The sequence below is a fragment of the Barbus barbus genome, assembly GCF_936440315.1.
Source record: "Barbus barbus genome assembly, chromosome: 15".
In the NCBI taxonomy this organism is placed as follows: Eukaryota; Metazoa; Chordata; class Actinopteri; order Cypriniformes; family Cyprinidae; genus Barbus; species Barbus barbus.
This window is the reverse complement of record NC_136743.1, coordinates 28,002-51,198: the sequence shown is the minus strand read 5'-3', so window position 1 is coordinate 51,198 and position 23,197 is coordinate 28,002. Positions and strand designations below refer to the sequence as shown.

The 23,197-nt window shown below is 37.7% G+C and overlaps 2 protein-coding genes across 9 annotated transcripts in view; one reads left to right on the top strand and one right to left on the bottom strand.

Annotated features, from left to right (window-relative positions):
* LOC306881303 (myomegalin) overlaps positions 1–1,999 on the top strand; it is a 115,958-nt gene extending 113,959 nt beyond the window's left edge. The window contains exon 43 of one of the 2 annotated variants that reach the window (XM_079435322.1): positions 202–1,999. In XM_079435322.1, the coding sequence (XP_079291448.1) occupies positions 202–252 (51 nt within the window). In that variant the 3' untranslated portion in view covers positions 253–1,999. The remainder of the gene's footprint in view (positions 1–201) is intronic. The other variant, XM_079435321.1, reaches the window with a different exon arrangement.
* prkab2 (protein kinase, AMP-activated, beta 2 non-catalytic subunit) lies at positions 1,233–7,018 on the bottom strand. Of its 7 annotated transcripts, none has more exons than XM_079435328.1 (9): positions 6,899–6,986; positions 6,481–6,558; positions 5,978–6,162; positions 5,088–5,245; positions 4,896–4,989; positions 4,709–4,823; positions 4,417–4,550; positions 3,614–3,682; positions 1,624–3,519 (listed from the first exon to the last, which is right to left on the bottom strand). In XM_079435328.1, the coding sequence occupies exons 3-9, from the start codon at positions 6,128–6,130 to the stop codon at positions 3,442–3,444; spliced, it is 801 nt and encodes a 266-aa protein (XP_079291454.1). In that variant the 5' UTR covers positions 6,131–6,162; positions 6,481–6,558; positions 6,899–6,986; the 3' UTR covers positions 1,624–3,441. The 7 variants fall into 7 exon arrangements, with proteins under 7 accessions (XP_079291450.1, XP_079291454.1, XP_079291449.1 ...); XM_079435323.1 differs by having other exon boundaries at positions 5,978–6,368; positions 6,899–6,976; XM_079435324.1 differs by lacking the exon at positions 6,481–6,558 and having other exon boundaries at positions 1,233–3,519; positions 6,899–7,018.
* Positions 7,019–23,197: the final 16,179 nt, after the last annotated feature.

The following is a 23,197-nucleotide window of genomic DNA, read 5'->3' as shown; positions in this document are numbered from 1 at the left end:
CACTGCACACTATAGCATGTGCTAACAGACAAATCAACTGATCATGAAATGATTAAAAAACATTACAGAATCTCCAAACCGACTCTGTGTGTGTGTGTGTGAGTATTAAGCTCAGGAATGCATCTCAGCTTGCCCTGATGTGATTCTGATAATCAGCAGGATTGATTGTAGGGTCATGTAGGTTCTTTCACTCTTCTCCAGGTAAAGTCTTCACAGGTGCATCCGCAGGTTCTTCTGCTTGGGGTCGCATGACCCCTGCGTCTTCTGCAATCGCCATGGAAACAGCCAATCTGCAGCAACCTGCCAAGAAGCGTGTCAGGGAGTGACTTGAGCCTCTGCCTCCCGTTAAACCAGCCGACAGCCAGTCAACGCCTCTAACTCACCCGCCTTACCCTCCTTCTATGTGATCTTACTTCTTTCCTTTAACAGTGTGCTGTTAATATCCACATGCCTATTGATTGACGGTTTGTGAGAAGACAGTATTTATCTTTTGACACGAGACAAACACATTCTTCACTTTCTGAGATATAAACAGACTGCCACAGAATTCCCTTGAGTATCTCAGGGATTTTTGGCAAAAATACATTACATTTGTGTGGCTGATCAGCATGCGAGCCGTTCTGAGTGCTGACCGCTGTGTCACGAGACAAAAATGGCAACTAAAGCGTGTGAAATAAGTTCACGTGCTTGACATTGTGCCATATATTGTGCCACTGTTAGTACTATGATTGTTGATATTGTCATCATCCAGTGCTACTGATTGAAACTGAATGTTGTTTTTAGTATTTGCATGATGGAGGTTGATAAAAAGAAAGTACACTTTTTTTGTGAGGTTCACCAAACAAGCCAAAGTTTGCATCATTAATTTCCCTCATTTTGGCTGTTGATGACGACTTGTGTATGTAAAATGATTTCAAGTAACCCATGTTTACTAGCACTATTTTAACCACCTTGTAGGAACTGTGTAGGAGTGCTTTGGGCGTCTTGGCAGTCGCTTACGCCAGAACTTCATTCACAAGCAAATAAATGGGTTGAGGACAATACAGAAAGTTGAGATTTTCTGCATATGCAAAAATGAATATAGAATGCGAGTAAGTTGACATTGATTTGTGCAGTTATTCCTGTGCAAATATAATCAATGACACTGTTGAAGATTTCTGAATTACAGATTGCAAACTTTGGCAGGGGATTGGTGGAACCAGAGCTGCTGATGTCACAATCAAGTAGCCAATCACATTCAGAGATGTCTTTATTGCTCTTAGATTTGTGCTGCTGTATATTTTCTTTCCAAGCTGTACATATACACTGTATACCTTCCTGCTGTTTGAATTTGGCAGTGTGGGTCAATCTAGTCAACGTTTGCTATAGCATATGCAAATTTATAAAGCATGGGTAGCTGTGCAATAGCCATTTGATCTTGATGTGAGACATCATATAGATTAATTTACTGTGTACATTGTAGTTTATAAACCGTAGAAGTTGCATAAAACATTGCAGAGTTGCCTTGCCTCAAATCTCTCGCATAGGATGACAATATATGCTTGTAAGTGAATGTTGCTTTGCCTTTAAACAGCCATGTAAGTGATTTCTCTTCAGAGAGAAATGCAATATCAATCTTTAAATGGCCTTGTGAGCGCTCCACAGTATTTGGGTCTCGTATCACTTTATTAAGAACCACAAATGAAATGAAACCGAAGGATTAATGTGATACAGGAATGTTTTGGATGAAATACCAAAGCCAGAGGAGGAAACAGAAACCTGAATTCAGGTAGAGAGAGAAATAAGCAGCAGATGTTGGTTCTGAAATCTGTATAAAATGTATATAGTGTTGAAGGCTCATTTGTTGCTATAGTTACTGATGTTATGGTGTAATGTAACAAAAGATTGCCGACACGAGCCAATCAAACTCCGTGTCTGATGCTGATGATAATGTGCCATGCTTTATTACAGCTGCATTTGGAGTTTAAACAGGAATAAACAATAGAAATGCATTCGTTTTCATTTTGTCTGTGAAAGTTTTTTGTAAACAAATAAATCAACTAGAATGGTTTGCTTTATTAATTTTAGAAGCAAAACATCCATCTATATGCATAGCTCAATTAATAATTTATCATATATGATAAAAAACAAAAAACAAAAAAACATTTCAAGTTATTGGACTTTCCCTCAAAATCGTATCCTGAAAGCATTTAGCTGTGGTGCTGCCATTATCTAATGAAATTCATATTTTCATAATCTTTCACACAATTCAACTCACAGCAAACAAATAAAACCTCATGAATATAATTTATATCATCCTCAATGTTAAAAAATTCCTGAGTCAACATTTAATATTGATGACCAGAAATGATAAAGCAAACAAAAGGAAGTACTTCACACTACAATATTTAACAGACAAACATTATACACATTATGGCCAAACATATGAGGACGCCCCGTTCTTAGTTAATGAGTCTGTCTATTCCAGTAATTCTAGTGCAAAATTAATCCTCATGATACCGATGCAATACCAATCTACAGAATTCTGTGCTTCCAACTTTGTTGCAGGAGCTTGAGGAGGGTTCACCGACTCAGACCGGTCTAGTTCAACACCAGAAAGACCAGACCTGAACACCACTGGAACAGACCAGTAAGACTCAGGTGTCCACATACGTTTGGCATAAAATTAATATTTGCAGATGCAAAAATGCATTCCTGCTTGACAAAATAAAACATGTCTGTCTCTCTGTCACAGTGAAACAGCTACAGAGCTCGTCTGGCAGCATAATGGTGAAATTCAAATCACATGCAGTAACTCTTTAAAAAAAAAAAAGTTCAAAATCTATTTGCGCCATTCTGTGATGCTGTTGGAAATGTTTTAATCTGTTCAGTCCTCCCTTACAGCTTCCTTTTGCTGAACTCATAACACAACTCTGCTCAAAGCACATCTATCAGTGCCGACGTGAAAGTATTGAAGCGAATGGTTCTGTTAAGAGCACAAATACTAAACGCCACTTTCCTTTCGTTCTGAAAACAGACACGTAAAGATGTCTTTCCCTTAGTTTACAAAACGAATGATGAGACTATAAACTAAATGCTTAGAATGAATAGTTACATTCAAATGTTCATCTGTGTTGAAACTCAAAACTTGAGCTCACTTGTATTTATGAAGATCTTCTGTCTGTAGTTTTAATATACGAATCCTTTTTGACAGCATTTTATAAAGAGCTTTGGACAGATTCAATTCTGGCCATCAAGACTGTAAAATGCTGCATCCAAGACGGCAAAAAGGAAATTTAGATATCCATGTATTGCATGTGTGATGACAGGACACACACACACACACACACACACTACTGCTGAAGTCTCAAGCGGACAGATCCACTGTATGCATCGTGGGTTTATAGTGCAATCTGGACTATAATGGATGAGTACTGTAGATCACGTGTCATCCACAGTCATTTAAATAGGCTTGTACAGAAGAGATGTCACATATTTCTTCTTATAGCGATGAGTTGCACTGAGAACCATCACACCATCCTGAGACAGAAAATGTTCAATCACAGTCAGTTATTTACGATTGTATGAGAGATTGTTTGGTAGCAGACAGCTGTTATACAGGTGTGTAACGTACCTTTATCGAGAGCGCGTACAGATGATTGAGCATCACGTGGTTGGGTTCTGGCAGCAGGGCAGGATCACACTGAAACACGCAAAAGTGTTAAACGAGACTCACCTGTCTCCAACTGAAACCGAGGCTTTTCATTCAGCCTCAAGACACTGACAAACCACACGATCCATACACATCTACCTGACCCAGACCGATTTAAAAAAAAATGCAAGATGCAGGAATTAAAATGTTTTTAAAAAAATAGTTCATGGGTTCAATTCTATTAACTTTTTAATTTAATTGAACTGACAGAAAGAATATTGATAAATAAAACAAAGCAACATAAACATCATTAATATCTTGTTGAATGTTCATTTTAAAAGGTCATGAAACCCCTGGTTTTAGCACTGCGTGTAAAGCTGTATGAAAGTGGAAGAAGAGAGGAGACAACCAATAAAACAGGCCTGTAACACACTTATACAATTATACAGATGAATGAATATTAAAATGTGAGTGAAAAAACAAGACTCCGGCTGCATGTGTTAACTACATATTTTGTGACGTAGTAGCAACTTTGCTTTTCAAACCAGAAAAAAAAAATGAAATGGCTGAGAAATTAACAAACCTAATGGGTGCTATTATTTTTTTCCACGATGTGCAACCTGATTGTATCTGTTACCATCTCAAGAAATGTGGTTCAAGGTGTCATGACTCTTTAATAGTGTTCTGTTATTGTAGTTTTATCACCATTACTGGCACATATTTCTTCCTGACGCTTTGGCAATACCGGATGTAAAACAGTGATGGCAGTAGGACAGGAATCTCACCGATATGTTGGTGTCTTTGTTGAGAATGACTTGTAGGAGGTGAGGCGGCAGGATGGGGGGCGCTTTGAAGCGTTCTTCAGGTTTGAACATGTACACTTCTTGTCTGTACGGCCCAGGCGGAGAGCTGGACAGATCTACACATAAAACATATCACATTAACACTAGCTTGCTTTGCTGGATCTTATGTATTGAAACAGCATTTCTATCAGACATCCATGACTGTGATTGTTTGTGTAATGATGTTATAACATGACTAATAACATGCTGCATGGACTGTGAGAGACGCTCTTACCTGACGTATCGGAGCACTCGAGAGAGTCCACCTGCAGCGCGTCAAACACCTCAAAATCTGATTTCTTCACGTGGATCAGATTGTTAATGGTGCCCATCTGACTAGTGACAACCGGCTGAAGAGAAAACACAAGCATTTCAGCCGGTCATCCTGGTTTAAATGCAGCCCGTTATGCAGATATACTCACCTCAGAGGGGTCATGAAGCCACTGGCCATCAACAAAGAATTTGTACTGATGTTCACCTTCAGGCAGGTCCAAGATCGCTACAAAATCATTGTGGCTTCAAAAAAAAAGAGAAAACATCTTTACATGTAAAGAATTTGTGAAATAATGTGCATGGTTCTGTTTATTATAACCGTTTGTGCTGTAGAAAGATACCTTTTATTCATGGGGATCTTGCTGCTCCAGTTGTTGAAGGATCCGGTGATGTGAACGTCTTTGCCTCCTCCGGCCCAGCGGATCACTGTGGGTCGAGCCTGCGGAACCGTCTTCACCATGTCCTCTAAATCTGGAGCGAAGTCCTTCTCACCCGCGGCCTGACCGAACAGAGCTGATTAAACTACAAACTCACAACCGGTAATTAAGCGCTGTTTCTCAGGAGGGCAGCTCATTTATATTACAAACTTTTGATTACTCTTTACCTATTAATAGTCTGTTTAATTTTCAAAAAGAGGCTGGAAGATGGTTATGATGATGATAGTGAAATATTACGTGAAATGGAATAAAACATTGGCAAGTGATCAAATGTACGAGAGCCTTTTAAGCAGGATTTTCTGAGAATACTTGCTTTATAACATATATGTGTTCTTCCTCCTACTTTGGCTCTCAACGAAGGCGGGCGCATTTTTCTCTCCCTCTCCTCCCCCTTACCTTCCCTGCTGTGCGCTCTCGTCTCGTCTCGTGTCTAACCATCGCCATCGCCGCTTTGTACCGCCAGTCTGACAAGCGGGTCTGTGACCAGCGCCGAGAATGGCTGCTTGCCGGAGCTGGATTACCTCCCCTGTTGCAAAGGCGTGCGTCTATGCTGTATTGATTATGTGCTTTTGTTGCTGGGGTGTTTTTCCTGTTCTCACACTGTACTCTGGGGGTTATTTGTTTCTCCCCCCCTTCCTCATGTTATGCTGTATTTCTTCCTAAATTCCCTGTCTTCCTGTCCTGTCTACCCCCTTGTCATATTGTATGTATGTTATGTATGGACAGGTTGATGGCTAATTTCGCTGGTACTTGTGACTAGTGACAATAAAGGGCTACTACCACTTCTTGCATACTTTAGATTCAGGCCCGTGTGTGTTGAAGATATTGGGGTCGTCGGTGCTGTCCATCATTTTGCTGGGCTCCAGGTCTTTGTGTCCTCCGCTGTCTGACCGCTGTGTTTTTGCTCCATGTCTATCTCCAGACACACGATCGCTGGTGTTTCCCATGATGGAGGAGATTCCTCTACAATCAGCCTTCCCTACACAAACCAACATTATGAGGAATAAACATATGTTACAGCAAACACTTCATTACACAGATAATTACTTTCTGATTATCAGTGTTTCTGGAACTCAACTACACTTCAAAATCACTCATCTTTACAGAAATGCTTTAAAATGTGAAGGACTATTATTAGTCTTGAAAACACGTCCTCCATCAGATTCAGAAGATGTTTAAAGACTACTGTAAAGGAAATATAAATATGATTAATTCTCTCACTGGTTTCTAAAGGGTAATGAACAGTGCTGTATACACGTTCTAGGAACATTTATAACTTTATATTTTGATAACTTACTGAATGTTCAGTATTGAGCGACACACTTCTGTATTCTGCGCTTTTTAATTCACGAACAAAACGCGATTTGATGCATTTCTACAAAATCAGAAAGATTTGACCCTTAAACTCATAAACTGTTACTGTAACTAAACATTACTATATGTGGCTAAATACGAACCCAAACAACATTACAAACGCACTAGTAAAGGCAAGATGAACTTATGACCGTTATTAAACGCTTAAAATAGGAGTATGTTATATGTTTATATCTGAGAAATACGTGTTATTGATGGCCAGCTCGAGTTTGTTAGCTGTTAGCATGCGGATTAATCAAACATTCATATTTAGAAGAAACTATTATGATATAAACTGCCAGTGTTAAAGTGTTTGTGGAAAAGTAAAATGAACAGCGCAATCAGTACCGCAGATACTTAACTAAGAATGAATTGTACTTCCACTGCCTCGCACGACCGAACTTTAACAACACACTGCGATCTGACCGCTACGGCGAGCCGAAGGAACCTAAACAAGTTAGGATTACTTCTTCTTCTTCTTTGAACTTAATGGCGTTTGGCAAACCAGCTTTGGTGCATTTCCGCCACCTACTGGGGTGGAGTGTGAGGCAGTGATATAGAAGGAAATAAATAAACCACGCACAGAGAGGAGGGGAGAAAAAAAACACACCTTTTCTTACTAAGATTAATTCCTACATTTCTTAAAATTACTACATCGATTAAATTCGTCTAATTAAATTGGTCTTTTTTAAATACTCTAATAACGCTTTAATTATTGTTAAATTACCATCTAGCAAGCTCTTTAATGTTAACTCTTTGATTCCTCCATAAGCTGAGATCTTTCTTCATTATAACCATAACAGTAGAGAAGAACATGCTCGACTGTTTCTGGATTTCCACATATATTGCACAAACCTGTATCGTTTGTGTTGATGGCGCAGTGGATAAGACACATGCCTTTGGTGTGAGAGACCCGGGTTCGAATCCACTGTGAGACACCAATGTGTCCCTGAGCAAGACACTTAACCCCTAGTTGCTCCAGAGGCGTGCGACCTCTGACCTATATAGCAATTGTAAGTCGCTTTGGATAAAAGCGTCAGCTAAATGAATAATGTAATGTAAATCGTGTTTGCCAATTATAAGAAGTGATTGATTCAATGCAGTGTGCCCAATACAGAGGCGTGAAATTACTGTGTCATCCCTTCTTTTGCCACAAACATTTCTCATTCAAGATTCAAGATTCAAGAGTTTTATTCGTCACATACACAATTATACAGAGTATAACCAGCAGTGAAATGTAGGTCAGGTCCGCTCCAAGGACAGTGCAATTATATAGAATACAAATATTAAGAGAAGAAAAGTAGAAAAAATAAAATAAAATAATAAAATAAAATAAAAGATAAGATAAAAAATATAAATATAAATGTGCAGGTCAGTATGTTGTTGACTTAAATAGTAATAAGAGGAATGTGCAAAAATAATGTGCAAAAGTTGTACAGGGTATTTAAATAGCAGCAATATGAGGTAGAGAAAAATTATGAATAGCTTATTGATATGGTGATATTAACATGGAGTCAAGTGATGTTATGACACAGAGTTAGAGTTTAGGAGCCTGATGGCCTGGGGGAAGAAGCTCCTCCTAAGTCTCTCAGTTTTTGCCGTCAGGCTACGGAAGCGCTTACCAGATGGAAGCAAAGTGATACTTCATACTTCGTCATACTTCCTACTTCGTTATTTATTTCAAACAAATGTCTTCCCTTTTCTTCCTGAGTCCATATCATTTGCCATCTTTTCTTTACTATCTTTTTAATTAACCCCTTCATTTCAGATTTCCCCAATGGGACATTAACATTTATTCTAGAACAATTAAGAGCTTTCTTTGCCAACTCGTCTGCTATTTCATTTCCCACAACATTACTTCTTCTTCTTCTTCTTCTGTAAATTTATTGGCAGCTTGCAATCATTGTGCATTACTGCCATCTACTGGGCTGAGGTGTGACCACATTGGGACGTCATCATTCTAAAAAATAAAAATAAAAAAAATAAAAAAAAATTATCATCCTATAGGATCAAGGCCCAAGCTTCAGCTGTCGCTGCGTGTTCAGCTCCTCCAGCTTCCACCTTGAGCTCCTCAACCTCCAGGAAGAAGAAAAAAAAAAAAAAAGAAAAAAAAAAAACTAAATTCTACTCGCTAGTTGGTTTTCTTTATTAAAAGTTATAACCGCCCTAACTGTAGACTGTGTGCTGGTTATACTCAATACATTTTCCATTGTTAAATCTTTCTTTACCGTTCTCTTCATTTTTTCCCCTTTCTCTGGTGTATTGTGTACAATCTAAAAGTATGTGTTTTACATTTTCTATTACTCCACAATTTGTGCATACTCCAGTCTGATGTTTCCCTATAATATGTAATCCACTATTTAAACTTGTATGTCCCATCCTCAGTCTGCTAAACCATGTTTCCTCCTGCCTTTCCAATCCACTGATTTTACTAGCTGTAACCTCTTTGTGTATTTTATACAAATGTCTGCCTTTTACCTCCTTATCCCATCTCTCCTGCCACATTCTGTTAATTTTGTCCTTAATAATACTTTTAATTTCTGACCTGCTTAATTTAAATCAGGATTACGAAACGCGCTCTGGCTTTTAAATCTATAGATTTATTTTGTTGACAAATTATTACATAGATATATTAAACATACGCCAAAGAGGTGTCATCTTCCGCAATACAACTAGCACTCGTCCCATGCACTTTTTTATATGAATGAGTGTAATTGAAGTCGTTCAAAAATAGAATATTACAGGAAATGTGGAGAACACTGAAGGTGAAGGTGTGTCATCTTCCCTAAGTTACCTCTTTACATCATTGGTTTTCAAACCGTGGGTTGCCAGAATAATTTAAGGAAAAGGTATACATGCAAGAAAGTTCAAGACTCAGGGTAGGAGGAAGCGAGAACCAGCAAACTTCACTTTAATCACAAAATAAACAAATAACAAAACGATACTGCTTTTGCAGCGCTGATCATTATAGCCAATCACAGACGTATCTCTGGAATACAACAGCCAATCAGAGGCGTTTAATCAGAATCCACTCACCGCTCAAAAAGCCCGAAGAGTTTTATTCTGTCCTGATTTCTGTAAACTCCTCTCACTGTAATGAACAACGTGTAGACGAGATCTAAATAAGAGATCAATTGTGCCTTATGGAGAGATTTATTCATTATAACGGAATTTTCGGAGATTGCGATCAACTGAAACGAGTGACAGCTTTTTAGTGATTAAGGGATATTATAATGACTGCCAGTGAGAATCATAACAATGGACTGTAAAAAATAATAAGATATGTCAAAACATTCAATCGCTCTTAAAGTTGGAAAAACACCGCTTAACACTGAATTTCTTCAACATATTCATAAACCCCCAGATTAGAAATTATAGTCAGAATTGAGTTAAAAAAAATTAAAGGAACTCCTGGAATGAATTTTTATATCTTTGCTGTGGTGCATCATGGGAGGTGGAAGAAACCAATCGTCTGAAGGGATTTATTGGTTTGTTTGTGAGAGTTTTTGTATTTTAATTGAACAGCTTTATAATGATGAATCTATTGTTATCAAATATTTTAATTTTTTCATTAAGGCTTATAATATAATAAAAAGCTTATAACATTGACGTTTGATCATTGTGTTAATTTAATTTGTGTTTGTGTGCATGTCTGTAAATGGTTGTGTTTATGGGTATAAAAGGCCACAAGTTGAACCGGCAGAAGACTGTCAGTCTGAAAAGGCATTTGATGAATGAATAACCTCCAGAAGATGGGGATTATCAAGAGTAAGTTTCAGTGTTTGTTATTTCCTTGTATTCTGTTGTTTTATAGTAGAGATGGGCAGATGAAGCCTTAAGAAGCTTTTGAGGCTTTTTCCTGATTGTACCAAAAAAGATTCTAAGCTAGAGATGTGCCGAACGAAGCTTCTGAAGCAGTGAGGCTTTTACAACAAACTGCTTTGATGCTTCGAGGCTTTTGACAGCTGCTGCTCAATAACAATTCCTACACCAACTGTGTCATTCAGATCATTTGTTCGTTGGGATGTCATTTGTAAGGTTTATTTGTATATTAATACACATGTCATTAGCAAGATGGTGGCGCGTGTGTGTGCAGTGATAGTTTCCTAATATTATTGTTTTATGCACTATACATGACAAAGACTTTCTGTTCTTCATATGTACTCGCATCAAACATGAGTGCAGCTGCGAGTACATATGTTTATATCATGTTTAAAGTTGAGCTATGGGTCAGGATAGAAAAGACTGAGAAGTGTTGTACTTCAGGGACAAATATGTGGATCCAGCCATCTAAGAGAGAGGTGAAACCAGCCAGACTGAGTGAGATCAGCTTCAGAAAGGCTAAGAGGACAGACACCCAGCTGCAGCCAGTCAGAGTAAAGCATAGAAAGATCAATGTAAAAGGTTGAAAATCTAAATGTAGACAAGATCGGGTCATGTAGCAAACAGGTATTGATTATATTTTTATAACCTGTCTTTTAATCACTTTAGTTGCAACAATGTACAGTACAAATAAGGTGAAGTCGTGGCCTAATGGTTAGAGAGTTGGACTCGTAATCCAAAGGTTGTGGGTTCGAGTCCCCGGCCGGCAGGGATTGTAGGTGGGGGGAGTGAATGTCCAGCGCTCTCTCCACCCTCAATACCACGACTGAGGTGCCCTTGAGCAAGGCACCGAACCCCCAACTGCTCCCCGGGCGCCCCGTGTGTGTGTGTGTGTGTGTGTGTGTGTGTGTGTGTGTGTGTGTGTGTGTGTGTGTGTGTGTGTGTGTGTGTGTGTGTGTGTGTGTGTGTGTGTGTGTGTGTGTGTGTGTGTGTGTGTGTGTGTGTGTGTGTGTGTGTGTGTGTGTGTGTGTGTGTGTGTGTGTGTGTGTGTGTGTGTGTACACGTTGGATGGGTTAAATGCAGAGCACGAATTCCAAGTATGGGTCACCCCACTTGGCAGTATGTCAGTTCACTTTAACTTATTGTAAAGCTTCTGATGGTGTATTAACATGTTTACACATTGAAATACTTGTAGAAATGTGTGTTTGCATCAACTTTCAAGGCTTTGCTTACTTCCATTGTTGCAGAATACCTTGAAGTTGTTAATTTGTTACTTTAACCCTGACAATTGTGTATCTCTGAAAATTGCTTTATTTCAAAATTTTGCTGATCCAAACTTTGTCTTTTATCTTCTTTGATTATTCTAAAGCAATAGAAGTAAATGAAGCCTTGAAAGTTGATGCAAAAAACACATTTCTACAGGTGTCCCAATCTGACAACACCCTGGAACAGCCTGTGTTAATAAGTAAATGTTCTTTTTAAATTTGTCAGTTTGCTGTACCGTTCACTGGACTTAAACTACTTATATTTCAATAAAACTACAAGATGGAGATGGTCTAAAACTTGATTGGTAGTGTACGTTAATGTAAAAACAAGTTATAATCAGTGCCATGTAACTATTAATGACTAACCAGATTTGAGTGTAATTTGTATTCAAATTAGTTTAGTCTAACACTTATTTTGTGTATTCAGAACTGACAGATGAAGACATTGCAGAACTGAAAGTACTGGCACCTAATGCAGCTGTGCTCACTAGCATGGACTACAGTGACACCGATTCCGCATCAGAATCTGACACGGAGACCGGAGACCTGCCAGAGCCCCTGGTAGCTCTGTATGGTGCCGATCTGAGATGCCTCTGCCAAAATGAACTACAAGAGAGGAGTGAAGAGACATTTGAAAGACTGGGGAAGGAGTTAACTAATGAGCAGTGTGTTAACCTTGAGCTTACGACTAAAAAGCAGACCCACTCTCAGGCCTGGCACACACACAGAAATGGAAGGATAACAAGCACAATCCTACATCATGTATGTTATAATAACTGAGAATGCTAAAAAAAAAACCTTGTAAAACAGGTAATGCCCTACAACAAACAACAGTTTGGCCATGTCCCAGCAGTACTTTGGGGAAAAGATATGGAGGACACAGCCAGAAGACAATACACAGAAATAATGAAAGCACAACATCAAAACTTTGACGTGGAGCTCTGCAGTCTTTTTGTGCGGCCAGACGAACCACATCTTGGGGCATCGCCGGATGGAATAGCAAACTGTACCTGCTGTGGGAAAGCAACTGTAGAGATTAAGTGCCCCTACAAATACCGTGATGGTCTGAGAGGGACACACAGTTCTGCTTAGACAAAGCACTACAACTAAAGAAGAATCATGAGTACTACCATCAAGTTCATGGATCCACTGATGCAAGCACCTACACCTGCAGCCTGCTCACGCTGTCAAAGGCCAGACTTTGGCACATGGTAGTGGAAATGGTTCTTGCACTTTGCACAGTCAATCATCATCCCAGAGGAAGACGAAAGGTTGTGAACCGGTATTGTGAACAATGCAAAAAAAAAAAAAAAAAAAAAAACACGACGATTTCATGTTAAATTAGTAAATAAAAGATTGCTCTGCAAACTACCTCTTCGGATAGTCTGATAAAAGACTGTTCTCTTGCCACTTTAAAGGGGTGGTTGATTGCGATTTCACTTTTTTCATTTTAAATAGTGTGTAATGTTGCTGTTAGTGCATGAACAGTACCTGCAAAGTTCCTGCGCTGAAAGTTCAACGTAAGCAGAGCTATCGTCTTTTAAAAATCAGGAAGTTTAATGCCTACAAAAACGACTCAAATGGGACTACAACGAGATACTTCCCGGGTTTTATGCGTAACAAACCCATAAATTTACATCAACCCTCCCTCCGGGAACATGCAAAAAAGGGGGCAAGGCCATGTTCTGCGGCTTTGTCGATGAGGAAGAGTTATGGTGGAGAGCTGTAGCCATGCCGTCGAAAGTGTGTTATTTTCACCCAGCTGTCAGGTCTTCTGTGTTCGGGCTTCCTACGGACGCTGTAGTTAATCAACAATGGTTAAAATTTATGTTTGATTATGTTCCTGACAATTACAATCGTAACTTAGCTCTCTGTGCTGCTCATTTTACGGAAGACAGCTTCCAGAATCTACACGAGTTCAATGCCGGATTCAACCAGAAACTATTACTAAAACATGGAGCAGTTCCAACTTTAAAACCAGAGACAGCAGTTGTTGGGCCACAACCTGTAAGTAAGATTTAATCATTTTAAATGTATTTGCATGTATAATTTCAGACGTAATGTTTTAGTTTTATCAAGGACATAAACAAATGCCAACGCTGGCTTTAGTAGCCAGTTAGTTATGCTATTTTGTAATTATGTACTAATTTTGTAAATGTATTTTCCATGTATACTTTATGGCGTAATTTTTCTTGTAATTACTCAGTCATGTATTCAGTTATATTAAATGTTTAATCAGGAGAAAACCGTATCTCAAAAGCTAACAAACAGCAGTAGCATTTTCAAGTAACAGCGTATCGAAATTCTTTGAGAGAATAATAATAAAAAAAAATTTACCATTCAGAAACATTTGTAAGAGCCATGTTTGCAGAGGTTCTGCTTTACTCTCTTCATTACAGCTTTCTGGGTCTGATTCTGGCTCAAACTGGCTCAAACTGAATGTAAATAATTGACACCATTATTTACATTTGACCGGAGCACATGCAACTGTCGCCCGTAAAGGTAATGGGCGTGAAGTTTCCGGACAATGTGCAGTACGCAGTTTAGCCAATCACAACACACCGGCCCAACTAACCAATCAGAGCCCATTGCCTGTTTCTGAGGGAGTGGTTTCATCAGGAAGTCAACCGGTCGTTCAAATGACAGAGGAGAAAGCAGCTTACAATAAAGGTGAAATTTATGAAAAATAAGGCATTTTTTAACAAACGAAACACGAAGACATGTTATATTGCACCCCATAAACACAATCAAGCAAAGAAAAAAGGCAGTAAACCACCCCTTTAACAGACTGATAAGCAGTGTTAATTTCGTCGACGAAGACGACGACGAAAAATATTCGTCAACGAACCTTTTTTCTGTGACTAAGACGAGACGTTGACGAGCTAAAACTAATATCTGATTATAAAAACTATGACGAAATTTATGCCACATCTTCGTTAACAAGACGAGATGGGACTAAAATGTTATTTGAGGACTACCGGACATTCAAAATACATCCTATAAGCTAAGTTAACTGTCTTGTCTTTCAAAATGTCCTATCATTGGACAAGGTGCGTTTGCATGGCAGCCGCAGTGGACGGATAGGCTAGCAAACTAGCGATCTGAAACAATGGCCTCAGCACCCGAAGGGTTAGGGAGTGGGTGACCAGACATTTTTCCCGGGAGTCACAATTCATTGTCGATTAACTTAAAGTCAGTGAAGGTGCGATAGGCGGAAACGCGCTGATAGAAGTGCTCTCTCTCGCGCGCGCTCCACTTCTTCAGTTCTCATACAGCGCGCGATCAGTACTCAGTGCTCAAATACACACACAGCAGTCCAAATGTCTCTCATGTAGAGCATCTCACGGAAATACAGTCCGTTATGGTTTAAGTGAGCTTAAACAGGTGGGTGAAAACTGAATGTATGTCAGTAGGCTATTACATACATACCTTCCATCTTAAATGGACAGCATTCCTAATTATCTGTCATAAATGTTAACCAACAAAAGATGTTAAATAAATGTATACTTGTTAAGTAAACCTACTGTATCTGAAAAATGAGTTTAATTTATATCTCTACCAAAAAATTAAAATTTATTCCAGTTTTTCCAAATTCAATCCTTGTGTAGAGGCCAAAGTACAATTCAAAGTAATGTGAATAAGAATTAATGTTAAAAAGGGTAAATAATTTAATTTAGAAGTTCATGTAATACTTAAAAGGTTAAAAGCATACTAGAATTCATGTGTTCATAGGATTTGGTACATATTGGTAAAATAGTGTACTGCCTCTTTAAGAACAGGCAAAACTCCGGCTACCTTACGTTGTTTCCTTTTATGTAATTCAGATCTTGAGAGCTGTGGAAGCGAACAGTTTTCTTACCTGCTAACTGCTAACTTCTAGCTATTTCTATTAAGAATCTTTTATTTCATTAGCAACTAGAATAAGTGTATTAATCAGCTCACATTCTCTTTTGTAAATCAGAAACCAAGGAATAAAACCGGAAATCTTCATCTTTTATTTCAACAACGTTTCTGAAGTGAATTTATTGAACTGTGTTGCTATTCTGACAATGGACACTGCAAATGGGACTAGCTGTTTGGAATAATGTTAGATGGTTATTAGTGTAAGCCATTGCATATCTCAAGATCGCAAACCTCTACACCTTGATTCAAATTTCTCATAACTAAGCTTAATTGATTTGGTCTAAAGAGAGAAGAATTGATGACTATTTTTGTTTGAATACTACATATAAAATAGCTACCAAAATAAATGTTGGTAACTGCAGTTTGACTAAAAGTAATGACTAAAATTTGACAAAAATGCAATGACTTTTCGTCGACTAAAACTAGACTAAAACTATGAAAGACTCAAATGACTAAAATGTGACTAAGACTATTAACCATTTTCGTCTCAAGATAAAGACTAAGACTAAATCAAAAATGCCTGCCAAAATTAACACTGCTGATAAGCTCTTCTTGCACTACACATATATCTGCACCAGTGGCGGCTGCTGGTCTTTCAAAGAGGGGAAGCTCATTTTCGGCCTACATCATAAAAATTGTCCATTTATTTATTCATAAATTCTGCCATCGTGTGCAGTTTGCTAGCTGGCTAGTTCACCGCCTGGCCTACTGTATGAATGAACAAACGATGTAAAAAAAACACATTAAAGTCGATGGAGGAAATGTGGGAATTAGGTTAAACTGAAACAAGGAATGTGGTGTATAATTGTGTGAAATGTATAATGAAAATTGGCCAGCAATTTCGCCAAGCAAATATCAAGAAATAGTTGCAGCAGTTTGTCTTTTCACTACACTTGCAAAGTCCACTATGGGACTGAGCTCGAATCAGTGTTGCCAACTTCTTTCGATGGAAAGTAGCTGATGACGTCATGCGCTAATTAGCATATTCATTACGTCATTGCGTCATATTGCTTTTTACATTTGTTTGTCTCTCTGTGCTCATACTGTATTTTAATGCAGCCACATTCTCAATAAAACTGTTTTCCTTTATATATTTTACTGTTTATGTTGTCAGTCAACGGGATAAATATGAAATAGTGACTGAAACGCAGCCCTGTAAGAATACATAACCAGCTCTCCCTCCCAAGAAGTTAGTCTGCACAAAAATCCTAATTTATAATCGAGCCGTCGTCTGATTAAATCAAATAATACACACAAGATAAGACAAGACAATTCCTGTGCTGTGATTTCGGCTATATTTGCATGTAAAATTAGAGAAGCAACATAATAAAAAAAAATTTGAACTGAATGCGCTGCTCCTCTCAGCCGCTCACTGAACAGAGAAAGAGGTGCGTGCGCGCTGACCTCGCGCCGTCGCGGCAGTACCAGCGATCACAGAGACTCTCTAAGGTTTGTCAAAGAAGTCGCTAGATTTGTCGCTAGTCACTTTTGGGGAAAAAGGTCGCTAGGGTGGTCTGAAAAGTCGCTAAATTGGCAACACTGGCTCGAATAGCTTCAGCATCAGCGACTTCTTATAGGACACAATCGCTGTCAATCAAAAGGAGATGCAGTCTTTCGACAAACCCTCCAATCATCACGCAGAAGCCCGGAGTCCAGCCCCGCCCACTTCTCCATTCACCCCCAGAGACGCTGAGCGTCCGGGGGCGGGACATAATCGCAGCATTTATCCAATGAGCGTCTAGTTTTGAAGCACTGAAAAAAACTGTTCAAAGCAGCCCCATAGAAGTCAATGGACGCTGGGCTTCAACAGGCAAATACACTGATGCTACGGGACTATATGAGAAGGAAATCGAGTCACCTGCTATATGTAGCTGATTCTGAACGAACTCGTCTCTGAGATGAACATGTTCTAACGCATTTGTAATCAATAAAATGTTAACACAATAATACATGTTTGACCATTCATTTTTTGACATTGTAGGGGAAGCCGAGCTTCCCTTGCAGTCTTAAAAAAATCCCCACTGATCTGCACAGTTTTGTTTTATTTAACTGGTTTGCACTCTATCTGTCATGTGCCTTATGCCACTTTATCCATCTCTCTCTTTATTTTTCTACAATGTCCTCATTTGTATGTCTGTATAGTTGTATGTACAGATGTTTAAACTGTATTTATCTGTATTAGAACGTCTACTGTCAGTGTTTAATGTTTACTGTATGCACCAAGGGTCTGAGAGTAACGCAATTTCAATTCTCTGTATGTATGTACATGTGGAAGAATTGACAATAAAGCAGACTTGACTTGATATGTCATGTAGGCTATTAGGGCTTAAACGGATCGCAGTTGATCCATGATATACGGACCAGCACTCACAAGAATAGAGATGTGTTTAAGACAGCGTGGCATACCAATTTGTTTCCTCTTTCATGTATCCTTACGTTTAAGATACATGTGCATAGGGGTTTGCGGTTATGTCGCAAAACTGGAAATATTTCTGTTTTAAACCATAAAGGCGAGCCGATTGATATCACACAAGCAACGTGCAAACTTTGCACAATAGTTATGCCGGTGAACGTCTTAACTTCTGTCATACAGAAAGTGAAAGTAAAAAAACCTCGCTGCATTAACAGCGCATATTCTCTCAGAGACGACAAGAGACGAATCTACTTCAACATGTGCTGATAACAGTATAAATGAATAGACCTGTTTTAAAGACCCCATCCACAACACACCCATTCACCAAACGAAAACGTAACCGGTCCGTGGTGTAAAAAAGGTTGGAGACCCTTGATCTAAGAGATCAACCTGTGTGATTGGAATAACAGTTGTCAGAATTTGGACATTTTTCCATCCACCTATTACTCTTTCAATGTGTATTCTCACATTAGACAAACGCCTCGATGTGTCCACTTCTTGAGCAGAGAGCTGCTTTCTACCTTTGGTAAAGTGAGGGATCCTAAGGGTGGCACCACGTGTAGCAAGCTCATCTCTGATGGTAAAACCACGATCTGCTATATTATGCTCTAGCAAGTCATAAAATCCAGACTCGGCTGTAATTTGTTTATCTGAAACACACCCACCCCAACCTGCCGACAGAAATGTAATGGCTCCTGCAGGTGACATGCCAACCAAATACTTAACAGTGTTGTGGTTATTATAAGTAGAGTACGTCTGGGCTCTGGAGGTTAAATTTGTGGGTCTGTCAATCAAAATTTCTGTACAGTCAATAGTGCACCTGCAATATTTATATTTAATTTTAAAACATTTTGGCATATTCTTTAATATTGCATGCTTGCTTGGCCACTTGATGAGAGGCTTTAAAGTTGCAGGCTTTAAAGTTGCAGACATAACAGGGAAGAGAGATAGTAGTATACGTTATGTCAGAATGATTGATTTTATTACCCTCATAAAAATTCCACCCCCCCTCCCATAACTGGACACCTGTTTGGACACCTGTTTTGTACACCCCCCAGCCCCCGTCTAATCGGCCATCTGGTTATTCACCCTATAGTGAACTTAAGGAATTTATGACAATGTGTTTGTGTGTGTGGGGCCAATGTTATGTGCTTTAAACTTTAAATGATGAAACTGTGTTAAATGGAGTAAAGGGATTTTTTATTAAAGTGTTTTCACATACATATCAAGAAAAACATCAAGCATGTACGTAAAACGTACAAAGACTGTTTATTTCCCTACAAGTCGAGACTAGTGTTGCTAAAACAGGAAAAACGTAGAAACTAAAACAAAAAAGCAATGACATGTTAGTTAAACAATGCGGTAGTTTTTCTATCATTAGAATTTAAAACCAGTTCGTTTGACAAAGTTAAAAAGGAGATGTGAGCGCGTTCGTTCATCTATAACAAAAAAAATAAATCATCGGACGCGTTAGTTAAAACAATAAGATATATTTATCAAAATCTATGTTGTGGTTTTTAAAAAAGTTTTGAGTTTATAACAGATACAAAGTTAAATAATATAGAATTGTTTTTATCTTACCATGGTACGCCTGTTTTTCCCTACAAGTCAAGACAGTGTTGTTAAAACAGTTTTAGGAAAAACGTAGAAACTAAAACAAAAAAGCATTGACATGTTAGTTAAACAATACGCTATTTTTTTTTTCTGTCATTAGAATTTAAAACCAGTTCATTTGACAATGTTAAATAGAAGAGCAATCTTTAAAACACCAGCATAAGATACTTGTCGAAATCTAGTCTATCATTAGCTACACTGACAGAAAATTAAACAAAAAGAAAAAGCCCTGACCATCTTACACAGCGTCCGTCAGATAACCTCTCGCTTCTGTGTCAGATTCAGAATGAGTTGAGTGCTGCGGTCAGACCACACCCACTAACCGCCCTCTAACGCCGGAGGAGAGACCGGCCTGAAGATTTAAAAGTTAAAAGAATTAAACAAAGTAACGTTTTAAAGTTATTTTTAATAAATATTTTACATTTCTTAATGAATGAAACCATTCAGTATTCATCTTAAAGCTTTTCACTTTAAAGGTTACACAAGTTTTCTCCTAAACAAACGCTGCAAAAAAAATGTTGTTTGTTTTGTCTTATTTTATTTAAGTGCCATAAGTCCTTTATTTATCCTTTGATTTTTGTCAAGCTTAAGACTTCTGTCGTACTATATAACCCAGACTTTTTTGTTTTTAAAATTAGGTTACACAAGTTTTCTTCTAAACATTCAACTCTAACCCACAGGAAAACATTATTTGTTTTGTCTTATTTTATTTACCCTTCGATTTTTGTCCATCTTAAAACTTCTAGTGTACTATGTCAGTTAAAATACACATGTGCGAGAACAAACTGAAATGTATACAGAGTAATAAAATCAGTAGGCTACACCTCTCTGATTTTCTTGCCGTAAGACTTGTTATCAGTTGAAACAGACGTACAACCTCTAAACTTTTACAACATCACACAATATGCGCCGCAATGAAACGAGAGAAGTTTTGAAGATGGCGCGCAGAATCCTTGACGCTGCGCTATAGGCTATCCTATCAGTAGCACGCGCAAATATCAGAATGAAAAGTGGTAATAGAGGATTACACTTTGATTTTCTCGCCGTAACACTTGCGGTGTGTTATCTATCAACTGAAACAGACGTGCGTAATTAAACCTCTAAAGTTTTACAACATGCACCTGTGAGCGCGCCGGGTCTTCTGGTGATGCGAACTTTGCCTAAAGTTCACTGATCAAAGCATCTCCATCGCATCTATTTTATGACGTGCACCTGCGCGTGTGCCCTCTATCAAAGGTTCAGGCCGGAGTTCACTAACTGGTCAGAGGATGTGTGCCCTATTGAACCTTTTTATGACACATCTGGCGAAGTTAGGTAAAGTTGAGAATTGAGTATTTATAATGTATTTATAATCTATTCGAATGTGGCTTTAAACTGATGTTCAGGGTGAGATGAGATGGACAAAGAAGTCGATAACCACAAACTTAAATAAATAGAGGTGATTGTTTTAATAAGATGGTCTGTGCTGTTGGAAAATCTTGTTTAATTTACTTAATTTTACCTAGTTTTGTTATTTCTTTTTTTTCACTCATATATTTTTCAACCGTCAACACAAACACAAACACACACACACACACACAAACACTCAACACATAAACATCCACATAAACAAACATAGTTAAATATTTAGACTTTTATGATGTCTCATACAAACCTTTTTTTTTTACTTTTAGAATCACGCTGGGTATCTTTACAAGGTGATGAAAAGTAGCATGATTAAACAATGATATAACTTTTGTTTTAACAAATACGTTTTTAGATCTTTCAAACCTAAAACCACAATCCTTTAGACTAGAACAAGGATTAGAAGCAGTCAAACGATCATCTGAGTAACGCAAGACACTTACAGAGATTTTTCTTTAGGAATTGGACCTAAATTAGATAGATAAAGAAGGTAGGAATTAGATAGATAAAGAAAACACACACACAAATCTGAGTATGCTAAATTTTAAATACGAGCAAAATCATATATGTTGTTTTTACTTTTTGTTGTTATTTAAGAAATGTTTTCATTTTAATCTACACTGTAGATAGTATGTGTACTGTAAAAGAACAAATATACATTTCACTTAAAACTTCAGTAAAATAATTACACCGACAGTTTTAAACATGATTAAAAAGTTTTAAACACTTTCCCCCGGTTTCACAGACAAGGCTTAAGCCTAGTCCTAGACTAAAATGTAAATCTTAGCTGTTTCAAATGAAATAAACTTGCACTGACTGATCTTAAAATATATCAGTGACTTTCTTTTGTCTCAAGATGCGCCCCAGTAATGTTTTTTTGTAAGCATGTTTATAAAAATTACTTAAATGTCCTAATTGAACTATGGCCTAATCCTGGTTTAGTCTAAGCCCTGTCTGTGAAACCGGGCCAATTGTGTGTCACTAAAGTAAGTCATGATGTCAATTGTCTTTAAATTAAACTTTAGTTTTATTCTTCAATTTCTTTAAAATAGCTTGATGATAATGTGTCCCATGTGGTTTTCTCACATGAGCAGATAACTCTTTGGATGTCTTTGTGACAAACACATATTTTTTTAATTCAGAAAAGTTTTCGAAACGTATGACTGAACTTTTACTCATTTGACAGACCTACGTTTCAAATTATTTACCCGAGGCGTTTAACAGCCAGAGGGGATACATGTTGTTTTTCTAATGTTCATGGGAACCTTTATTGGTGTAAATTTCTCACCTAGAACACAAAACTTGTAAATTTTTTGGATTGTGTATGTTTTTAGGTGAAGACAGCTCTTTGCGAGCTGTCATCATAATAGGAATAAGTGAAGATCATGAAATTAAGTAACAGTCTTTTCTCTTTGAGATATTTATTTTAGTGCAGCTTTTTGTGTCTGTCCATGATATGCAAACACGTGAAGAATCAACGCGAAAATTAAGTCTTGCTGTTTAACCTTAAAACTATTACAGCTGAAACAAATCAAACTATTGCACTGAAAGCTACACATTCATTCAAGTTTGAACATGTTAAAATTTCCGCACTCTTGTAAAGAGCATCGATAAATTTCATCCATAACCTTTTGTACATTCAAGAGACAAAATCACTAAGAAAGAGAGTATAGCAAGACAAGAAAATGTTTATAATGCAGATAGAATTCAGAAAATCTGTTTCATAAATAACTGTGAAAGTTTGTTAAACGTGGATTTGTAAATGATATTTGTATTACTCCACTGGATTTAGTCATCTTGCTCAGATAGCAGATGACACAATTCACATTTTTATTCAAACTCTCTTACGCACACCCACACACATATATAGTATAATAAAACATAAGCACTCACAGATGTTAAGTGTGTAAAACATATACAAAGTTCAATATTACTGTTAAAAATAGTATAATAAAACACAAACACTCACATAAAACACACACACACACACTAAAACAAACCCTATACAGTTAAACATTTAGACTATTATGATGTGTATTTATGTTTTCATCTCTACAAGACGAGGAAAACAGTATGATTAAACAATGATATAACTTTTGTTTTAACAAATAAGTTTTTAGATCTTTCCAACCTAAAACCATGATGCTCTAAAGCAAGAATTAGAAGCAGGCAAGACACTTACAGAGATTTTTCTTTATGAATTTGACCTATATTAGACTGAAAATTACTTGTCATAAGGT

What these genes read in the sequence shown, in the direction of transcription:
- prkab2 (XM_079435323.1), bottom strand. Translation starts at nt 6,178, where the DNA reads ATGTTGGTTTGTGTAGGGAAGGCTGATTGTAGAGGAATCTCCTCCATC. An exon ending in AAGATCCCCATGAATAAAAG is followed by an intron (nt 4,990 to 5,087) that starts GTATCTTTCTAC and finishes TTTTTTTTGAAG; the next exon opens with CCACAATGATTTTGTAGCGA. An exon ending in CGAGTGCTCCGATACGTCAG is followed by an intron (nt 4,551 to 4,708) that starts GTAAGAGCGTCT and finishes TTTTATGTGTAG; the next exon opens with ATCTGTCCAGCTCTCCGCCT.